The 20,637-nt window shown below is 55.0% G+C and overlaps 2 protein-coding genes across 6 annotated transcripts; one reads left to right on the forward strand and one right to left on the reverse strand.

Moving 5' to 3' along the window:
- Positions 1 to 96: 96 nt before the first annotated feature.
- Positions 97 to 13,837, reverse strand: UNC45A (unc-45 myosin chaperone A). Of its 5 annotated transcripts, XM_082388308.1 has the most exons (21): positions 13,700 to 13,786; positions 13,314 to 13,475; positions 13,045 to 13,081; positions 12,570 to 12,745; positions 11,950 to 12,104; positions 10,728 to 10,820; positions 10,051 to 10,218; positions 8,377 to 8,545; positions 7,953 to 8,123; positions 6,905 to 7,076; positions 5,645 to 5,945; positions 4,754 to 4,848; positions 4,378 to 4,519; positions 3,858 to 3,998; positions 3,528 to 3,655; positions 3,253 to 3,319; positions 2,666 to 2,779; positions 2,323 to 2,438; positions 1,345 to 1,462; positions 1,080 to 1,235; positions 97 to 957 (listed from the first exon to the last, which is right to left on the reverse strand). In XM_082388308.1, exons 4-21 carry the CDS (start codon positions 12,643 to 12,645, stop codon positions 700 to 702), a joined length of 2,640 nt encoding a protein of 879 aa, XP_082244434.1. In that variant the 5' UTR covers positions 12,646 to 12,745; positions 13,045 to 13,081; positions 13,314 to 13,475; positions 13,700 to 13,786; the 3' UTR covers positions 97 to 699. The 5 variants fall into 5 exon arrangements, with proteins under 5 accessions (XP_082244434.1, XP_082244433.1, XP_082244432.1 ...); XM_082388307.1 differs by lacking the exon at positions 11,950 to 12,104 and having other exon boundaries at positions 13,700 to 13,837; XM_082388306.1 differs by lacking the exon at positions 11,950 to 12,104 and having other exon boundaries at positions 1,083 to 1,235; positions 13,655 to 13,791.
- Positions 13,838 to 16,925: 3,088 nt separating this feature from the next.
- HDDC3 (HD domain containing 3) lies at positions 16,926 to 18,589 on the forward strand. The gene is made up of 4 exons (XM_082388446.1): positions 16,926 to 17,099; positions 17,408 to 17,463; positions 17,571 to 17,811; positions 18,116 to 18,589. The coding sequence occupies exons 1-4, from the start codon at positions 16,988 to 16,990 to the stop codon at positions 18,244 to 18,246; spliced, it is 540 nt and encodes a 179-aa protein (XP_082244572.1). The 5' UTR covers positions 16,926 to 16,987; the 3' UTR covers positions 18,247 to 18,589.
- The last annotated feature ends 2,048 nt before the right edge of the window (positions 18,590 to 20,637 follow it).

Consider the following 20,637-nt stretch of genomic DNA (forward strand, 5'->3'; position numbering starts at 1 on the left):
ACAAAGAGTAGCCCCCGTTAGCCCCCGTTCACTGCAACTAGAGAAAGCCTACACAGCAAGGAAGACCCGCCATAAATCAATCAATAAAGGCGGAAGTATTGAAAAGCCTAACGCATGTGTTTCCATGCAACAGGATACTTTACTGATTCACTTACGTTTACCCTTTGGCCCTCTACAAGGATTACGAGGCAATTCAGCGGGCCCTGGGGTGTGAATTCATTGGATTCCTTCCGCAGAGGTGGCTGTGCTGCTGAAAAGCTGCCCACACAGGCTCAGCCATGCCCAGCTCCTGCTCCACGCTCTGGCCCACAGCCAGCCCTCCCTGCCCACTGACTGGGCACATATTTTGAGTTCCACACACTTTTATTAGAGGATCAGGGGTGGTCCTGCCAGCAGGCTCAGGTGAGGCTCACAGCTGGTGAGGCTGCTTGCTGGGTCCTTCCCAGTGCAGGGAGTCCACAGGCTGAGTTAGGACGCGCCTTCCCCATTCCCAGCTGTCTAAGTAGTACAGGAAAAGTTCCCTGCTGCGTGAGGCTGAAGGCAGTAATGGCAGAGCAGGGCTGTGAACGTGGCCCCTGACTCAGAACAGAGGACATCAAAGGGCAGCTGGGCAGGAGACACCCCAGCACCCACCAGCCAAAGCCACGTCTGCCCTCGCTCTCTGTGCTGTGATAGGTAGCGTGTGTGAGAGGCAGGTCCTCACTTTCCATCCTGGCTGGGTCTGATAAGCCCATATTCCACTGCTTTCCCCAGACAAGCGGTGGCAGCCCTCGTGACGGGGCTCTCCTTGCCCTTAGCCAGCACTGACAGGATCTCCAGCATCTCGCTCTCCATCAAGGTGCTGGCAATCTCGCTCGAGGCCTCCACCATGTTCAACACCACCACAGCGCCCCGGTGCTGTAGCTCCTGGTTGGGGCTCAGAAGCAGGGCCTGCAGGATCTCCAGCCAGTGTGTGGTCTGCAGGAAACAGAGCAGCGTGACCACCGAGCAGCAGGGAACCCTGGCAGGGCACTCACTCACACACTCTGGCTGGGGGTTCCTGGCCCACCTCCCCTGCCCCACCAAGAAGGGGCACTGACCACCTGGGGGATGCGGCTGCAGAGCGAGGGCCGTGTGGAGGTGAGCACGGCCAGGCCCCCGGCAGCCGCCCGCCGTAGCAGCTCGTCGTCCTCTCCACTGTACAGCACCAGCAGCTTCAGCCGGTCACTGCCCGTGGCTTCAAAGAGATCCTGCACCTGTGGCCGGAAGCGGGGAGTACACCAGGTCAGCTGGGGCAAAGTCCAGCCAGGGACAGGTACTTCTGCGTGCCTGCCTGCCATGACCGCCTCCTAGACCAACCCTCACCTCCTTGCTCATGGCCAAGTTACACATGCACTCGGTGGCTGCCCGGCGGATCATCTCATGCTCCTCAAACATGTAGCCCTCAATCATGGGCACAGCCCTCTCCTTCAGGATCTTCTGCCTGTGGGGCCAAGGGTGGAGGGTCGGTATCATCAGAGCGTTGGCATCCATCACCCCCACCCCCACTTCCCCACACAATCAAACCCGGGGCCAAGGATTTCCCTGGGCAATATCCAAAGAACCCCTGCACCGGGGATGAAACCACCAGGCAGTGGTTTCCAGCCTTCTAACCGGGCCTAGGAGATAGCATGGGACCTTGGGAAATGCTCTAAAGTAGGAGTTAGGAGACCCGGGTGGTGATGATGGCGATGCTAACACCTAACATTCGAGCCCTCACCCTGACCCAGCACTCGGACTATCTTACTTAATCCTCGCCACAGCCCTACGGTGAAGGTGCAGGTGTGATTATCATTACTATTTTGCATAAGAGGAGACTGAGACTGAGTGGCCCAAGGACACAATCAGCAGTAATAGCTCATCTGTACTGCTTGGGCACATTGCCAGGAGCCAGGCACCTATGTAGTAAATGCTTTTATACGTATTTTCTCATTTAATCCTCCTCGCTGCTCCTCCACGAGCTAGGTACTGTAGCCATCCCATTTCACAGAGGGGGAAACTGAGGCACAGAGGAGTTAAGTTACTTGTGAGATTATACACTAATAAACAGTGAACCCAGGATTTGAACCCAGGCAGCCTGACTCCAGGGCCTGCGCTGTCATTGCCCTGTCCCTTGCTATCTCACGGGACACTGCACAAGTCACGCCTCTCGGCCTGTCTCTTCCGCTGTAAGATGCAGAGGAGTCACCGTGAGGAGCAAATAAGTGAGTGACTGGGGAGTGCTTTCCACGCTGTAAAGCGCTTTCCCGGGGATGGTCCAAACCATGATGCCCTGCCCAGGCCCCACATCCCAAGGGACCTTACCGGAGCCTCTCGCTGATCCCCGCCAGGTTCGTTAGAGCCATGAGCGCCTCAAAGTTCTGCAGGCCGGAGCAGTTGAGGTGCAGGAGGGAGACCAGGGGCCGGACCACCTCGTAGATCTGCGATATGCACCCACCTGTCAGGGCTACGCGCCCCAGCTCCCCCAACTCCACCGGCCCTGCAGATGGGAGGGAGTCCAGCCCCCAAAAGAAGGCTGCCCTTCCCACCCCCAGGGCTCAGCAAAGCTGACACTTCCCCAAGGAGGAGCCGCAGCCCGGGTCAAAGGCCATCAGGGCCCCGTGAGGGGCTGGAGGACAGGCCAGCGCTGGGGCAGAAAGACACGCACCCGCTCGCCAGGAAAGGTCATCTCTGGGTTGGAGGTGATGGTGAGCTTGGCAAGAGCCTGGGCTGCCTTCATCTGCCCCACGTCAGTGCCTTCCAGGGCCAGCGGGAGCAGAGCCTGTAGGGACAAGCCCATCAGTGTCCAAGATGTGCCTGGGAACATAAGGCCCAAAGCGCGAGGCTCTGAGGCCCTGACTGTGCTGCCCTCACCTTTCCCCCCGATTCTCTCCCCAGGTTTGACAATGATACTCCCACTCCCACCCCTCTCATCTCTCTGAGGCCTCCTAGTGAGCTACCCCAACACTTCCCGAAACAACTATTAAGGGACAGACGTGGATTGTGCCCGGCACCAGAGCCATGGAGGTCAATGACACAAGGGAAAGGAGAAGAGCTCAGGACCATAATAGGCACAAAGTCCAGGGCTCTGAAGAGCGCCCCCCACTGCCCCCCAGCATCTCTCACTCAGCAGGAAGACATTCCTGCTGGTCGCTAATAATACTTCTCCGTCCCACACCCAACACTGATCTCTGGTGTAGAAGCCACTCAGTGATGTTTTATACGCCATCGCGAAGGAGTCTGTAAGCCGCTTACCTTGCCCCCTCCCTGAGCAACCACGGTGCCGCGGTCCTCGGACTCCTCCACCAAAGCCAGGAAGACCCTGTGGGGAGAAGGCTGTGCTGGACGGGCAGGCCCGGGCTCTGGCAGGCAGACCCTCCACTCCTGGGCTCAGCGAAGGAAGGGTGCCATGCGGGTGGCCCCCTGCTCCGAGGGGCCCATGGCACCGGGACCTGCTCCCGCTGTAGTTCCATCAGCAGCCTGGAGGCTGACGGGCTGCAGCAGGTCCGGTGTAGCTGGGGCAGGCTCACCTGGAGAGCAGCTCCCTGCAGGAACTGGTCAGCACAGGGCTCTCGGTCTTCATCATGCACGTCATGGCTGACACCACACCAGCCGCCAGCAGCTTCTTAACCCGAGCACGCACAAAACTCGGTTTGTCCTGGGGGAGGAGGCAGCTGAGCACAGGGGCCTCAGCTGATTAGGCAGGGAAAGGGGAACCCTCCTCACAGCACAAATTGGTGAACATGAAAACAAAGGGAAAGAAACCCGCTTAAACAGAAGGCTCATCTGCTGTGGATGTCTCGGGTCAACTGGCCCCAATGACACGGAGGCCCCCAAACCCCTCCTAGCAGCCCCCTCACCTTGGGGTGCTGCTCGGGCACGTGCTGCTTGGCATACTTGGCCAGCTCCACCATCTTGGGGTCCGGCTCCTCGTAGTCGTAGCTATTGGTGCAGTTCACCAGCGCCGAGGCCACCGCAAAGAGCACCGACCTCTCCTCGGACTGCCGGGAGCAGAGGGGCCATCAGTGGCCATCCCAGGGGAAAGAGCAGCACCGGGATAAGCGCTGCCCAGGCTCCCAGTTCTACCCTCAACTGGACCACGCAGGCACCATGATGAATCTGGGAACCGCCCAGGCCCCAGGGTGGCCCCAGACTTTGGGAGCTCACACACTTGACCACCCCAACTGCTTCTAAGAGATCGTCCTTTCCGACCCTGCTGGTGCAGGCCAGTATGCCCAGGCCACACAGAGCGGCCACTCAGGCTACCAGCCCCCCCTCCCTGGGGTCACAAAAGCCATTGGCCAAGACCTGCCAAGAAAGCCCCACAGGCTCTAACCCTAGACAGTGTCCCCGGACGACTGCAGGAGCCCATGCAGCTACCTTGCTGAGCTGGAACAGAGCCTTCAGCGCAGCCTCATCCTCCACGAACTCCTCCTTCACGTCGGCATCGAAGGTAAGGTAGGCCAGACCCTCCACCGCCCAGCGCCGAGTGCCCGCATCGATCTGGTCATTGCACAGCCACCTGGGGGCATGCAGGGCACGGATGACCATCAGAAAGGTGGGGAAACAGGAGGGGCACACCAGGACCAAGGGGGAAAAGCCAGGGGCTGGGGCATCCCCGCCACAGACAGAAGTAGTTCACGTGGCAGCGCAGGAGGGTCTGCCTGGGGGAGGACAGGGCAGTGAGGAGGCCCCACCCTCCTCTTTTGAGGTCTGGCTGAGAGGTTGGGAGCCACAACAGTGCTAAATGACTCACTTTCGACACTGCTTGGCCAGTTTGAGCGTGGAGCCTTCAGCAAACTGCTTCATGCTAAAGTCGGTCCCTCCGGCCGAGCCGAGCTTACAGAGTCCCTGGTGGAAGAAGCGAGAACCAGCTGTTGGCCGAGGGACAGAGGCAGAGCAGGGCTCCTCCACAGCTGGCGTGGGCTCCCCCCCGGGCACTCTGCCAGGCTCTCTGGAGGCCATGCACACCGCCACCAGGTTACCACCTGGAGCACCAGGCAGCAAAATCACCTACTGGGGTGGCAACGTGACATGGCATCTGGTAGAGACTGACATATTGACCACCGTGCTGGCCTGGGCCCCAACCCCTCCCGATCTGCACTGGGATTTGCTGTTCCTTTCCATGTCATACAAGGAAGCTCTTTACAGATGGAGCTAAGATCCGTGAGGGGAGAAGACGGGTACCTTAGGCCAGGCCAGGATCCTCACGGAATGGAGAAACCCAGGACTAAGTGCTCCAAGGAGGAGGACCAGCGTCCTCAAGGTGCAGGGCTGCAACAGGCTCAGGGAGGCCAGGCAGTCCCCACACCACCCGCTCCTGGGGCCGCCTGCCGGCCCAGCCTGTCCACACAGCCCTCTGACCCGCCTGCCCAGCGTGTCCTCCATCATCTCCTGGAGCCGCTCCCACTGCCCCAGCCCAGCCGCCCTGCATTCTCAGGTGTCCTCTGTGTACGAGGCTCACCTCCCTGACCTGACCGTGAGACCTGCGGTAGCAGGAGCCAGGGCCCCTGCCTCCGGCCTCGACAAGGCCCTGCACGTCCCATACTGTCACCCAGCGTGTGCTGGGATTGCACCCTGAGACACCAGCCAGCTCAGGGCCCCTGCCTGGCTGCCTGCTTGCCCAGCCCAGGCCCGCCCGTCTCACCACCAGCGCCCGGATGCGGATGCTGTCCTTCTCGCCACGCCTGTACAGGTCCTTCAGCAGTGAGACACCGTTGGCCGTGATAAACGAGGCCCGCTTGGCCTTGCCGGCCGCATGGATCAGGGCCTCCACGGCCACCAGCTGCTCCTCCTCCTGCTCTGAGGCACACAGAGCGATCACACTCTCCATGACGCCATTCAGCTCTAGGGCCCGGTTGCCGGCGTCACATGGGCCCTGCAGGAGGCAGGACACCGTCTGGAGGGCCCGCAGCTTCCCAGCCAGCCCTTGGCCCTCAAACCAGCTCCTGAGGAGTACAGGGTGGCAGCTGTCACATCAAAGCCAGCATAAAGGGACTCTCCTTCCCTCCCTTCCCCTCTACTGGCCGGGCATCTGCACTACTTGAGCAGCAACAGCAAGAAAAGCTGCCGGAATTCCCTGGAGGTCCAGTGGTTAGGATTCTGGGCTTTCACTGCCGGGGGCCCGGGTTTGTTCCCTGGTCGGGGAACTAAGATTTTATAAGCCGCGCGGCGCAGTCAAAAAAAAGAAGAAGAAAAGAGAAGTTGCCAATGGGAAGACTAAGACATCCTCTGGATGGCAGTCGTTGGCGTTCTTTTTTTTTTTTTTTTTTTTTTTTAATAGTAAGGAATTATTTTTATTTATTTATTTTTGGCTGTGTTGGGTCTTCGTTTCTGTGCAAGGGCTTTCTCTAGTTGCGGCAAGTGGGGGCCACTCTTCATCGTGGTGCGCGGGCCTCTCACTATCGCGGCCTCTCTGGCTGCGGAGCCCAAGCTCCAGACGCGCAGGCTCAGTACGTTGGCGTTCTTTATCGAGGCTTTCATTCGAGCCTCCCCTGATGACACACCACCTAATGTAGGTCACTCTCACTCACACCACCTTGTTTGCCTCCTTCCCTGTACTCACTAAAATCTGAACTTGTGCTGCTTATTTCCTGACTTGTTTTCTCCTAGCTGTGAGCTCCTTAAGGGTAAGGACTGTCATACTGCACTGCTCTGTCAGAACGGACACACAGTAAGGGCTCAGTGAACACTATGTGCTTGAAGACATTTGTTGCACTAGAGAAGTGATTTGAGAAAGAATGTCCCTGGGGAGGTCACTCTGGAACAAGATGTGGCCCTTGGGACCACCCTGTCTGGCCCCCGCTAGTCCTCCCCAAGGCTGCTCTCCTTGTGGGAAACCTTTCACTGCTGTCCCTCCCCAGTCAGAACTCTCGCGGGAACCCTGGCAATAGGAGGCTTCCCTTACTTGATGTAGTTTTCACAGAGTCGGTGGAAATTCTCCCTCTCGGCATCACACTTCAGGTCATCGAAGAGCTTGCTGAGGAGAATGGAGGCGCTCATGCGGCTGTTTGCTGTCACCGTGAGCTCCCCGGGAGGGTCCTGCAAGGAGCCCCCCACCTCCAGAATCTTTTTCAGACCTGAAAAGACACCCTGTTTAGACAGCAGAACATGAGTTCCAACCCCTATAAGAAAAGGGAAGAGGTTTCCTGGGAGATGCATGCAAAGGCAGGACCACTCTTGCACGAGGTCAGAGTGCAGACAGGCTCACAGAAGCTGGTGGGCTGGGGGCAGGCGTGGGGTCAGGGAAGGACCTCAGAAGTAAGGTCTGCATGCAGGCCCTGCCCATGGGGGTGAATGCTGTCGGGTTTGGAGGTTCCTCATCTGTAAAACTGAAGGGAAAACAACATCCACGCCTCATAGGATAATTGGGATAACAAGAAAAGATGAGTACCTAACAGATGTACTCAGGCTGGGACTTTGCCAACCTTTCCTAATTTATCTTTTAAGGGAAAAGAGAAGTATGAACTTATATATTAAACTTGAAGAATTTTTTCCCTGCATATAGAAGTAACACACACTCATTGAAAAAACTTCAGATACAGAAAGCTGACCCGGCCTCCCTATTAACCTGCTCGTGGGCCTGCTCGATGTGCGTGCACGTGCACACGAACGTGGCTGAAGGGTCCAATGTTCCCTAAGGGTACAGCGCAGGCCGCATGCACTTCAGTACAGACACACGCTGGGTGCAATCCCTACTGGAGACGAGCAGGCCCAGCTACCCAAGCAAGATGCAACACACACTTGATCTTTCTCTGTCTCTCTGTATTTATTTATCTATTTATTTATCTACCTATTTATTTATTTACTTATATGCCACACCACAACGGCTTGCAGGATCTTAGTTCCCTGAGCAGGGATCGAATGCAGGCCCTCGGCAGTGAAAGCGCAGAGTCCTAACCGCTGGACCACCAGGGAATTCCCTTTCTCTCTCTTTTTAAGACTCTGTCACCTACCTTGGTCGATAACCCAGAGGGTGAGGCTGTTGTTGGGGTCCTTAGGAGACTTCCGGGGCACCACTTTAATCAGGAGGGTCAGGGCACTGTCTCGGCCTTGGCCCGAGACCCCCACCTCAGTCAGTAGCTCCAAGAGGTTACTGATGAGGACCTTCAGCTCCCGGGCGGGATCTAGCAACAAGAAGACATTAGTGGGCTCTACAGTGGCCTAGCCCCAACTTCCCTGGTAGGGAGAGGGGACCTGCAGCCTGAGCGCTGGTTTCCAGCCTACCCCAGAGGCGCCCTGGCTACTTAGAACCTCGAGTAAAATACTGTCAACAAGCCGTATTCCTGAACAACCTGCGGCTGCAGCTGGCCTGGCTGGCTCAGCCCCTTCTTCTCCACGAGAGCCACACCCACAGGACACAGACTTGCTTCCACTCACCCACGATGATGGCGCCTTCTTTGCCACGGAAGCCCTTCTTGACGCCTTCCTTGAGGGCATCAAACATAACCTGCAACAGGTGGCAGGCAGCCAGGGACACGGCCTGGTTTTCCACGCCCAGGATGGAGACCACCCTCCGAGTTCCCAGCACGCTCAGGGTTGCCACTGTCTGGGTGGGAGAGAAGTGGGCAGAGCTTCCAGTTGGTGAAGGGCAGCCATGGAGATCCCTAACTGGGGGTCAGAGAGGGTGGCCAGAGGGGGGAAAACATGTGGGTGAAAGCGCAGCTCCCCGTGAAAGCAAAGTGGGCCTGCTGAGGGTGAGGCCAGGGCAATGCCAGGATTATCTTGTTGGAAGGGCTTCCTAAAGAAACATTCCAGGGGACTCCCCCACTCTCTCTCTCCTCGGCTCCAATCAGAGAAGACAAGGAATACTGTGGCTCTGAAGGCAGCTGCTTTGGTTCGTGTCTCCCCAGGAAGGAGAAACATAAGCCTGGACAAAGCTACCTGAATACCCGGCCCAGGGACACCTCATTCCTCCCTGATACCAACCCTGAGGTTCTGTCTACATCCTGGGGATGTGGACATACATGGAACGAACCACAAGGCCTCTGCCCCCATTTCTGAGCTGGAAAAACCCCGAAGGTCTACTTGGGTCCATCCCCATTCACAACAGGGATGGGCAGGAAGGCTAGAGGAGGCAGGCGGAATTCACGTGGCTTTACCGTTCCTACTCCTGGGAGACCCAGAAATAGAGCCCGATCTTGGCCTGAAGTGTTCATAGAATGTTTCACATTTCCACCCCTGATCTAGGAACTGTGGGCTCCTCTAAAAGCAACCAAGGGTCAAGTCCCTGTTCCCTAGGTCCAGTCAGTTCGGGCAAGAGCCAGAGCATGGACTCTGTGACACTGGCCTGGCAGGGATGTTCCTGCTGAACTGTCTGTGCAGGACACCCACAGTCTACACTGAGAACCATCTCAGGGTCCTGCCCTACATATCTGGTCTCGATGGTAAAGATGCTGCGGGTCACATCACTGACCACATCAAGCACTGTGAGGACCCCTGTCCAAGGGAAATGCCAGCTTGATGGTGAGGGAAGGACAGGTGCCCTGTTCTTCGCATGCAGCTTGCTTTTACCACACGGACAATGAAGGGATCAATGACCAGGTGTCTCTGTGATCAGCTGCAGGAGAGTTCCCTGGTCCGGGAAGATCCCACATGCCGTGGAGCAGTTAAGCCCATGCGCCACAACTACTGAGCCTGTGCTCTGGAGCCCACGAGCCACAACTACCGAAGCCCACGAGCCACAACTACCGAAGCCCACGCGCCTAGAGCCCGTGCTACGCAACAAGAGAAGCCACTGCAATGAGAAGCCCGCGCACCGCAACGAAGAGTAGCCCTCGCTCACCGCACCTAGAGAAAGCCCGCGCACAGCAACAAAGACCCAACGCAGCCAAAAATAAAATAGATGAAAAAAAAAAAAAGTGCTCAGGGTGTCAGTGGGCTGCTTTTGCTCTTTCCTGGCCGCACTTTGTCCCAAATCATGTTGGTCTTTTTGTGTCATTTTAATTTTGTCTCTCGTTACGTATCTCCTTATATTTTGCCTTATGAGAGGTGGAAGAGTGGATGGACAGACAGACTGACTGAGGCAGTAACTAGACCCTTCGCCCCACCCACCCGTGATTGGTGTTCAGAGCAAATGCCAACTAGTGTGCGCAGGGCCGCCAGCATCAGGTCTGGCTCTCCCGTGTCCAGCAGGCGCTGCAAAAGCTGAACCCCGTTGCTCCGGAAGATCTTCTCAGCTCCAGCATCCTCCCGGGCCAGCACCACCAGGTTCTGAGACGCCTGCGTCAAAGGAAGTGCACATAATGTGAACACTGTACATGGCACAGGGCAGGGCGAGTAGACGCCCTGAGCTCTGGACCTCACTGCTTCCACTTAGCAGCTGAGTGACCTTAGCCATAAACTTAACCTCTGTGAATTTCAGCTTCCTCTTCTGTAAGTAGAGAAAAGAGCTTGCTCTTGGCATTGACAGTTAGAATAAATGGAGTCCTGAGTTCCTGGCAAAGCCTGAAGGGCAGAAACAGTGCCTCAGACACCTCTGTACACCCAACTCCGAGCACAGGACCTAAGCACCAACAAGGTGCTTCGGGAACACTGGTTCCCTCTCCCTGGCTCACACTTAGGCCCCAGGCCCTCTGAGCTCCCACCCAGGCTCTGTGAGCCCAGCTGCCCGATCTAAGGAGCGACGTGCAGCAGGCCAGGCCAGCAGGGGCTCCCAGGGCCAACATCAGCACACAGGGAGGGATGGGCAGCACTGGGGGAGTTCAGCTCCCACTCACACAGTTCCATACCTTTTGCTTTTTCTCAGTGCCTTTTTCTTGTGGGTCCAATAATATCTGAAACATCTGCTCCACTTTGGCATCCGTCGAAGACATGTATCTCACCTACGACAAATCAGCAAAGCACGGGAGGAACTGCCTCTCTTGACCGGAGACAACACATTCCCTCTTTGTTCTCTCCGGCTCCTCCCAGGGCCTGGCTCATGACTCTGGGAGGCACAGAAGAATGCCTGGGCTTAGGCCTCGCACCAAGCTACCTTGGGCAGGAAGAGACTTGCCTGGCAGCTTCTCCCAAACTCCCCGCAGCTGTTTTCTTCTCTGAGCTATTTCTCACTTGGGCAGCGCTGATGCTGAAGGCAGGGCCATTCAGAAGGGGTGGCGTCCTGTTAGCCACGAGGCAACCCACTCCCAGGGGACCATGTACGTTGGGCAGCCTGGTGCGCGGCCCGTGGCACTGAACCAGCATTTATACCTCCTGCAAGGGAGCCAGCAAGTCATGAGGTAGCTGCTGACACGCCTTTTAAGTCAAGAATTCTCTTTTTGATGTTTTTTTAAAAATAATGTGAATGACCAAGCTCATCCTAGGCCCTCTCCCTCCCTAGGGTCCTGGGCGTGGATAGCAGCACATGCCTAGCATGTGTGCGCCGCTCCCCGCTTCCCCTCCTGCAGCCATGGCAGACGTGGTTCATGTCACAACACGTTCTTCTCCTAGGCCCAGGCGACCTGCTTCCTAATCCTTCTCAACACAGGGTTCTAAGCAGCCCCAGCTGATCAGACAGAGCTGACACTGAGAGTGCTAACACTGAGACCTTTCCCAGGTCTCAACCTTTTGATAAGGTGTTTGCCATTATATTACTTGCTTCCACTGGGTCAGCATTTTAACACCAAATTATCTGGCTAATTCAAGCTTGATAATAGTTCATGACAATCTTTAGATGATTTTCTCCTAAATTAATTTTTAAATATGTGTATCACACAATGTCTATTTAAAAAAACAACCAGAAGAAGCAAAATCTTTTTTGAAAGCTCTCTCAATCCTATTCCTTTCCCTAGCAGTCATACTGTCATCATTTTGATGCACGTCTTTTAAAATATTTTTCTTTGTGTTTACATACCCAACTGTACCCATGGAAAAAACATGGTATTATTTTGAGTGCATATGGGGGGGGGATCATTTTAACATAAACGGTATCATACTATACGTTATTATATATTTTGCTTTTTTTTCACTTACAAGTGTCAGCTTTCCACGTCCACATGTGTTGATCTGCCTATTCTTAGTAACTACAACGTAGGAGTCTGTAGTAAGGATGTCGCTTAGTTTATTTAGCCATTCCCCTACTGCTGGGCATTTAGGCAAGTTCCAATTTTTCATTACTACAAACAAGGCTGAAACAAACATACACACACCTGCTTGTATACACGGGCAAGGCTTCTCTAGGGCAGACAGCAATAAGTAAACATACTGAATCATAGGACATGCTCATTTAAAATTTTAAGAGATATGCTAAAGGACTCTCCAAAGGAGCTGTGCCAATTTACATACATCCCCTCCAGCAGTCATAAATGAGCCCACGTCCTCCCACAACCTCACCCCTTAAGTGTGTCTCCCTCCTTCTAGCAATGTGTACAAACTTTAAATGTTTGCCAAAAGACCACCAAAAAGAACAGCACCTTACTGTTCTTTTAATTTCCTTTTACGTAACCACTGGCAAGACTGAGCATCATTCTATAAGGTCATTTGCCATCAGCATCCCCCTTCCAGAGAACTGTGTTTACACCTTTGATCCAGATCCATTTACCAGTGCCCCTCTACCACTGGTCAATGCCTCGCTCTCTCAATTACTCACACACCTTCTCCTGAATCTGGCCCGCGATGTTCCGCAGAGCCTCCTGGAAAACTTTGTTCTTGGGCTCCAGGCTCACACATCTCTGCAGGTCAAGGACGGCCTGGTCGAGGCGGCCTAGCTTCTCTAGGGCTTGGCTCCGCCGGTAAAGTGCTTTGACATCCCCACCGTCCTTTTCAATGGCTGAGCACAAACAGGAGCTCTGTCAGCACCCATGAGGCCACCATCTCCAGGCAAGAGCAGCAGGGAAAGATCTCGAGGGGCAGAGGAAGGTGGGGGGACGGATGTGGGGCTCAGTACTTCAGCCTCAGAAAAGGTGAGGGTAGCTGCGGAAAAGGAAATGCCCCGGGAAGTGGGAAAGAAAAAAGGCAAATGTGTTTCAGGGGTGAAAAGGAGGAGGAGAAAGTGACGATGCAGTGGTCCCAGAATCCTTGCCCACCCCAGAAGTCCCACAGCTCCACACAAGGGCCACATTCCCCTACCTTTGGATGCCTCGGTTTCTGCTTTGTCGTAATCTTCCTGTAAGAGAAAGAACAGGCCTGAGAGGCTGGTCATCTCCTTTTTCGGGCACAACTGGGCAACAAAGTTGTTTTCCTTAGTCACGAGGTTCCCCCACCACCTAGAGACCCAAAAGACGTGTAACAAGTGTGGGTGGCCTGAAAAGGCGAACGTCCAGTCGGAGCCCAAGCAGCAGCGAGGTGGGCAAACAGGGGTCCGGGCAGGCCAAGGGAAGAGCAGCCGGCTCGCTCACCAGCTTGAGGTGGCAGGCGGCCCGGTTCCGGTGCAGAATGGCCTGGTCCTGGGGCGTTGCGCCCAGACCCAGGGCTTGGGTGTAGGCCGTCAAGGCGCCTTCGTAGTCCCCGCATTTGAACAGCTCGTTGCCATCCTTCCGCAACTGTTCCACTGAGCTGGCCTGAGGAGGGAAGGGGTGGAAACGTCCGAGGTGGGCTCAGGGTGAGCCGGGGAGCTAGGGGCAGAGGAGCCTGGGGTGGCGGGTGAGTCCCATGGAGGGCCAAGATTGAGGGAGGAGGAGGCCCGAGAATGGTCAGTGCAGGTACGAAGCGGTGAGGGCGCAGGGGGATGTGTACGCACTCCGGGGTGGGCGGGCCGGGGCTCGGGGGTCCCTGGACCACTCACGGTCATCGCGCAGCGGACGTCCCGGGCGCGCGCAAGCGTAGTCTCTGGAGAGTGGTGCGTCTAGGCTCGGGAATCCGCCGTCGGCTGCCCCGCCCCAGTCTTGCGTCAGAGGCGGTGGCAGAGAAGGGGCGTGGCCAAGGCGAGAGCACGCCGGGAAGAGGGGCAGGGCGCTCGGCCCGGGTCCTCAGGCGCAGAGAAGCCCCAGGCGCGCTTAGTCTGTTCCCGCCGAGACCGACAGGGGGCGCGCGGCGGAGGACCGAGAGGGGCGCTCGTGGCTGCTCAGGCCCGGTCCCGGCCCAGGTCCCGGCCCAGATCTCGGCCCCGGCCCCGACCGCGGCAGAAATGCACGAGGTCTGCAGTCATCAGGGCCACGAGCAGCAGGCTGTAAAGGCCCAGTGCTAGAAGCGGGCCCGGGCCCCTATGGGAGAGGGTAGAATATCAGGATGCTGGCCCAAGCCGCGCTCTTGCTGCTGCAGCCTGTGGGTTAGAGCCCCTGAGAGTCTGGAGAAAGCCCAGAACTCCCTACCCAGAAAAGTGTAGAATTTGAAAATACAAATTCAGGGAGCTCACAGGTACCCTGAAGCCATCCGTGGACAGATTCAGGATTGAAAACCCCGACTGTAATAACGTGTAATCCAGAATACAAGATCCTCTCAGTATTGACACCCGTCCCACCCCACCCACCACACAACACCTACAATGACTCCCTGTCACCTGCTTTCACAGCCCCCTGAACTTTTCCTTCACAGATTTGTTTGTAATCATGTATTTACGTGATTTTATGTTTGAGATCTGTCCCTCCACTGGTCTGTAAGCTACAAGCCTCCCACCCCAGAAATTAGGAACAGAGCCTCAGGTACTGGAACACCCTGTCAATGTGCCAGTGGCTCTGGGGCTGGAGTTCTCACCTGAAGACGGGAGGAGGCGGCAGGGCAGAGAGATTGATCTGGTACAAGGCCTCAAATTCAGACCGAGTGCAGCAGGAGCCCCCTGCAGCCTGCAGGTGGCAGCAGTAGGCTTCCTCCGGGGTATCAGAGAGCCGAGGACAGAAGAAACCGGGGTAGCGACGGCCATCAGCATCCCAGGCGGTCTGGCACAAGTGGGGATGGTGCGCCAAAGCTGAAGGGAGGGGCAAGAGGGCTGGAGACAGGCAGGAATGATCTACCCACACCCCACTCCACCCCTTTTGGAGAATAAAAGGGATCAACCATTATCAGAAGGGCAGGCTTCCTTCCTCCCCACAAGCTCCCCAGAGTAGCCTATACCCTGCTAAAAGTGTAGGGTACTGGAGGGGGGTGCTGCGCAGAGGAGAGTGTTGTACCTGAGAGAGAGGTCGGCTGGGCAAGCGTCATCCAGCTGAAGAACAGCAGTAGCCCCACAGACAGGCCTGTCAGCAAAGGGCCTGGCCTCCTCTGGAAGCCCATGAGAGGTCACCTCCACCTCAGCCCTGGTCCTAGAAATCCCAACATCTCTATTTCTAAGCCATGGCTGCAGGCAGTAAGGAAATAAAATCAAAGCCCCAAAGCACCATTAATACAAACCTGAAGCTTCTCTGTCACAGACCTCTAGAGAGAAATGAAAGTGACTGAGTTTCTATCTTCTATTGGAAAATGGGAGGATTGTAGCTCCAAGCTGCCTAAGGTTCTCTGAGCTGAAGGGGAGAAGGCTCAGAAGGCTAGAAGACCGAATGAGGAATGAGAGAGAAGTTGAGCCACTAGCCTGAAGAACAGACAAGCATTAAGAACCAAATATGTTTCTCTCTATACACTCTCAACTTTCAGGCTCCCATGGAAGCCATGGGAATTCTGATTGTTCCACTTCAGGCCCCAGAGACCTCAGTTCCAGCGTTTGGAGCTTCCCTCTCTAACTTCTGCATCATGGCAACCACCAAGACCAGCTGAAAAGCAAGGGTGAGTGCTCTCATTAACTTTTCCCCTGAGCCCTCATTGACCCCAGCTACCAACCAAAGTATAAGAGCTACCAATCTGACTGGAGTATACTTAGCAACCAGCCAACCCCATTTCACAAGAAAAGCTCTTACAGGGTCTCCAGGTCTCTCTTACCAAACCTCATACTTCATAGATGCTGTCTGCTGAGACAGGGAATTTCTCGAGAAGGCCAGAGGCCACCAGCCAGCAGTGTTGTGTTGTTCCAGTGTCTACTGAGGCCTAACAACGTCATGCTCCCAGAACAGCAGTGACACCACTCATAAGGGGCCCACAGCAGTGCCTGGGGACTGAAGCAGGAACCCTCACGGCACAAGAAAGAAATGCAGATTTTGTTCCCAGCGCCTGACAGCAAAGAAGACAGTTCCTGCAGAAACAACACTGCTGCCTGGGAGCCTAAGTCTGCAACAGTTAGGGAGGGCTCCCAGTGCAGGCTCCAATTTCCAGAAGGTTAAGCACTAGGGTCTTCTGGGCCCAAAGGTGAGGCTCCCATGCCCATAGCAACCAGGCCATTCTTGCAGGGAGAACTATTTTTATAAATTTATTTATTTTATTTTATTTTTGGCTGCGTTGGATCTTCGTTGCTGCGCGCGGGCTTTCTTTATTTGCGGCTAGCGGGGGCTACTCTTTGTTGCGGTGCATGGGCTTCTCATTGCGGTGGCTTCTCTTGTTCCGGAGCACGGGCTCTAGGCGTGCAGGCTCAGTACTTGTAGCACGCAGGCTCAGTAGTTGTGGCTCGCAGACTCTAGAGTGCAGGCTCAGTGGTTGTGGCACATGGGCTTAGTTGCTCCGCGGCATGTGGGATCTTCCTGGACCAGGGCTCGAACCCATGTCCCCTGCATTGGCAGGAAGATTCTTAACCACTGCGGCCACCAGGGAAGCTCAAGAACTATTTTTAGAGCAGTTTGAGAATTTTCAGAGCATTGACAGCTTGAAAATTGTTTTGTCACGGCGGGAGAGGGCCCTCCTGGGAGAGGCTGTCTCTGGTCCAGAGGCTAGGTGAATTGCCCTTCCTCCAAGTTGCCAGTCCCCTGTGCCTTCCTGCCCTGGACACACTGAGAGGCTGCTGGCTTATGTCTTGTCTGTTTTCCTCCTTCCCCCAGGATGTGGGTTCCCAGAGCCAGGCCATATTCTTCTTGCACCCTCAGCAAAGCCCACTTAACCAGGGGCTGCGATATTGAGGGCAGCTTCCCACATCCAGTGCCCTCACGTCAGCCCCAGAGAAACTCTTCTGGGCCAGACTCCACAATCCCCGGGCCTCCGCGGCGCTAGGGGGCGCTGTGGACGCTCGGTCCACGCTCCCCGGGCTTCTGGGACCGAAGTCGCCCGCCCCACTCACGCGATGGGCTCCGAGGCGGCCCAGCTGTTGGAGGCTGCTGACTTCGCGGCTCGCAAGCACCAATGGCAGCGGCGGAAGGACCCCGAAGGGACCCCCTACATCAATCACCCTATCGGTGGGCGCGCCGCCGGGGGAGCAACGACTGTAGCATCTAGGGGGTGGGGACCGGGAAGGGAACGCGGAGGGCGTGCACCTCATCGAGCACCTAGTCCGTACCAGGCTTTGTGCCAGGCACTGTTCGTGACTCACCACAACCTGGGGCGGTAGGCATGACTGTTCCCTTTGTACAGTGAACATCCAAAAAAGAGTAAAGGACTTGCCCAAGGTCACCCAGCTAGTGAGGGGCCACATCTGGCTCTACAAAACCCACAACACGCCGCCCTGGGACTCCCTCCTGTCTGACTTCCTGCTTTGCCCCGTCAGGTGTGGCTCGTATCCTGACCCACGAGGCAGGAATCTCTGACATTGTGGTGTTACAGGTAACTTTCCTCCTCTGCTAGGAGGCTGGGGTGCGGGTCAGGGGCCCCATTCAGCTCTGGGTTCCCCTTGGCAGGCGTCACAGGACTGAGTGGGAGCCTGTCCCCAGGCAGCCCTGCTCCATGACACGGTGGAGGACACAGACACCACCCTGGATGAGGTGGAGCTGCACTTTGGGGCACAAGTGCGGCGTCTGGTGGAGGAGGTAACAGATGACAAGACTCTGCCCAAGCTGGAGAGAAAGCGGCTGCAGGTGGAGCAGGCACCCCACAGCAGCCCCGGGGCTAAACTGGTGAAGCTGGCAGACAAGCTGTACAATCTGAGGGACCTGAATCGCTGCATCCCAGAGGGTATGCTCCTCTACCTGCTCTGAGGGAAAGGGGAGGGGTATCCACCTTCTGAAGGCACAGCTTGGTCAGTTCCACTGAAAAAAAGCCCAGGTGTTCTTGTTAATTCCCTAGACTAATCTTAGTAGACTCTGATCTTCTTTCATACACTAGAAATGCAGTAGCTGGGCAAAGGGGAAGTATTCAGAACAAATCCTTCCATCAGGAACTCATCTCACTGCCTTGCACCAAGCCCTCCAGGAAGTGGGCAAAATCCAGTGCCTTCCTGGACGTCAACATGAGCAGTTTTCTGTCCATTCTTATGCAGGATGGTCCGAACAACGAGTCCAGGAATACTTCGAGTGGGCAGCACAGGTGGTGAAGGGGCTTCAGGGGACAAACCAACAGCTGGAAGACGCTCTAAAGCAGCTGTTTAAGGAGCGGGGGCTGACACTCTGAGCAGTACTTGGAGCCATCCAGTGGCACAGACTCCATCCTTGCCCAGGCCAGAGAAGATTCATACTTCAGCCTTTCGGTGCCTCCCGAGCTTCCTCCTGGTTCACTCAGCCCAGATATTAGAGACCAAATACACGTGTCCTTTCTCACTCTGAAGATCTGCCAACTAAGCTGAGCCCCAGATTGTGGGATGATGCGCGCCATCCATTTCTAATGCATTCACTGCCCTTCTTCAGGCCTTGGGTCTGATTGCATGGTGGGATCTCTGGCCCCTCAGGGACTTGGGCTTATATATAAACGCTAGTTCAAAAGTCATTATGCAAAATAAAACATTTGGATAAAGGTTTGAGTTGCTGCTGCTCCTTCTCCAGCCTCCCCAGTGGGGAACCGATGGGGGGAGGGGGGATACCTGCCCTTCAGTAGGGCAGGGTTCCAATTGTGTGCCCCTGGGACAGATCCCTCAGGTTGAGGGCCTCAACCCCTCGGAGACTGGCTTCCTTATCAGTAAGATAGGTTGTGTAATTATCAGGGTTGGATTATGTGACGTGCCTGACACACAGGTATTCAAAAATTGGTAGGCTTCCACATTAAGAAAGTTGGATGGGTTGACAGATACATTGGAAAGGAGTGCCAACTTGCTTACTGGCAGCTCTTGCTGAGCACAGGAGAGTCCCCAGAAGCAACATGATAGGGCCAGTGGGGGACTGCGGGTCCCTCAAACCCCGGGTTGCAACGGAAACTTGCCGAGGTTTGCAGCCCACCCCCAGTTTCACCGTCATCACATCTCTGGTTCCTTTGGTTGCTAAGCGACAGGAACTTCCGGGCGCCTGGGGAAGTGGCCTGGGAACTCCACCCTTGGAGCCCGGCGGTAGGCGGGGTCTGGGTGAGGGGGCGGACCTTCTCAAGGTGTCCGCGTGAAGGGATCCCCAAGTGATCGGTTTTTTGGTCGGTGCTGAGCATCTGAGGCCTATTAGCCCACTTGAAAAGGGTACATCTGTGGGGATGAGGAGGTTGTTAGGTCAAAGGCCACTTCGTGGTCACGAGGTGCTTGATGTTTTACAAAACCTTTTCACATGTGTTACCTCACCTGTTCTTTATAATAACCAGATGAGATAGGCAGGGTAGGGATTATTGTTCTCATTTTACTGAGATGAAATATGAAGCTCTCAGAGGTGAGACTTGTTAATGATCAACAAGATCAGAATCCCTCTCTCTTTTTGCCACACTGCTGGGTCTTTTTAACCAGACAAAAATGACCACAATTGAGGTTAGCTCCAACTACGCTGGACATAGTAAAGATCAAGTCTGAAGAGGCTAGTGGATCTGGATTATGAGTCTGGCCTCCCTAGATAACCTGTTTGATCTGAGCCAGTATAGTGGATTTTTTTTATTCAATAATTTTTAAAAATAATCAGAGACTTTTGGAAAAGTGGGAAGTACAGCATAAGTAACTTTTCCCCCTGAACCATTTGAGATTAACTTGCTGAGCTGATGGCCTATCACCCCTAAGTACTTGAGTATTTGGACAAAGAAATTCTCCTGTATAAACCAAACTACAACCATCAACATCAGGAAATTAATGTTAATACATTACTACCCTAACTCTCTGATTATACGGGGCTTCACAATTTACTTGTATGCTTAGTTTGGCTTTTGCTGGGCTGGGAATCAAAAGGTTTACTTCCGGCCTAGAATTAGAATGACAACAAAGAGATTCCTGGCCACTCTGAGGATCTGTCCTTAACTGGTCTCCATTTCTCTGGAACTGCATGGCCTTGTCTTCTGTTCATGGCTGTAGCTGGTCTCTCCATTCTTAGTCAAAGGAGACTTCCTCTTGTTCTGAGTATGACCATGCTTTTACATTTAAAAAAAAAAATATTTATTTTGGCTGCTCCGGGTCTTAGTTGCGGCATGCGTGTGGGATCCAGTTCCCCAACCAGGGATCAAACCCAGGCCCCCTGCATTGGGAGCACGGAGTCTTAACCACTGGACCACCAGAGAAGTCCCTTGCTTTTCCATTTTTCATATTTTGTTTAGCATTCTTAGGCATTAGGAGTTGAGGGGGCAGCAGTACAGGTGTGCTTACTCATCTAGTTTGAATGCAAGTCCCCAGGCATTCTGACAAGAAAACCTGTCTTTCCTCCACTGAGCTTCTCAGGCCTCCACACCCAATGCTGTCTTACATCTTCATCCCTGTCATGTTCCAAATGCCAAGGAGGCCTCATCCCCAACCCCACATAGGCTTCCTGTGCCTAGACTACCTAATTTCAGAGTTCTTTCCTTCCAGGTTTATTCTCAACTAGGGAGGTCTAAGTCAGGAGCCAAAATGGATGGACACTCTTTGCAGCACTTGGTCCTGGCAACTATTATGATCAAATCAGATTTCCCACTGAC

Source organism: Balaenoptera borealis, assembly GCF_965194805.1.
Source record: "Balaenoptera borealis genome assembly, chromosome: 3".
Classification (NCBI taxonomy): Eukaryota; Metazoa; Chordata; class Mammalia; order Artiodactyla; family Balaenopteridae; genus Balaenoptera; species Balaenoptera borealis.

Coding starts and splice junctions, on each gene's coding strand:
- UNC45A (XM_082388305.1), bottom strand. CDS start 13,705: ATGACCGTGAGTGGTCCAGGGACCCCCGAGCCCCGGCCCGCCCACCCC. Junction 8,546..10,050: donor GCTCTGAACACCAATCACGG/GTGGGTGGGGCG, acceptor TCTCCCACCCAG/ACAGTGGCAACCCTGAGCGT. Junction 8,124..8,376: donor AGAAGGCGCCATCATCGTGG/GTGAGTGGAAGC, acceptor TCTTGTTGCTAG/ATCCCGCCCGGGAGCTGAAG.
- HDDC3 (XM_082388446.1), top strand. CDS start 16,988: ATGGGCTCCGAGGCGGCCCAGCTGTTGGAGGCTGCTGACTTCGCGGCT. Junction 17,100..17,407: donor CTACATCAATCACCCTATCG/GTGGGCGCGCCG, acceptor TTGCCCCGTCAG/GTGTGGCTCGTATCCTGACC. Junction 17,812..18,115: donor GAATCGCTGCATCCCAGAGG/GTATGCTCCTCT, acceptor ATTCTTATGCAG/GATGGTCCGAACAACGAGTC.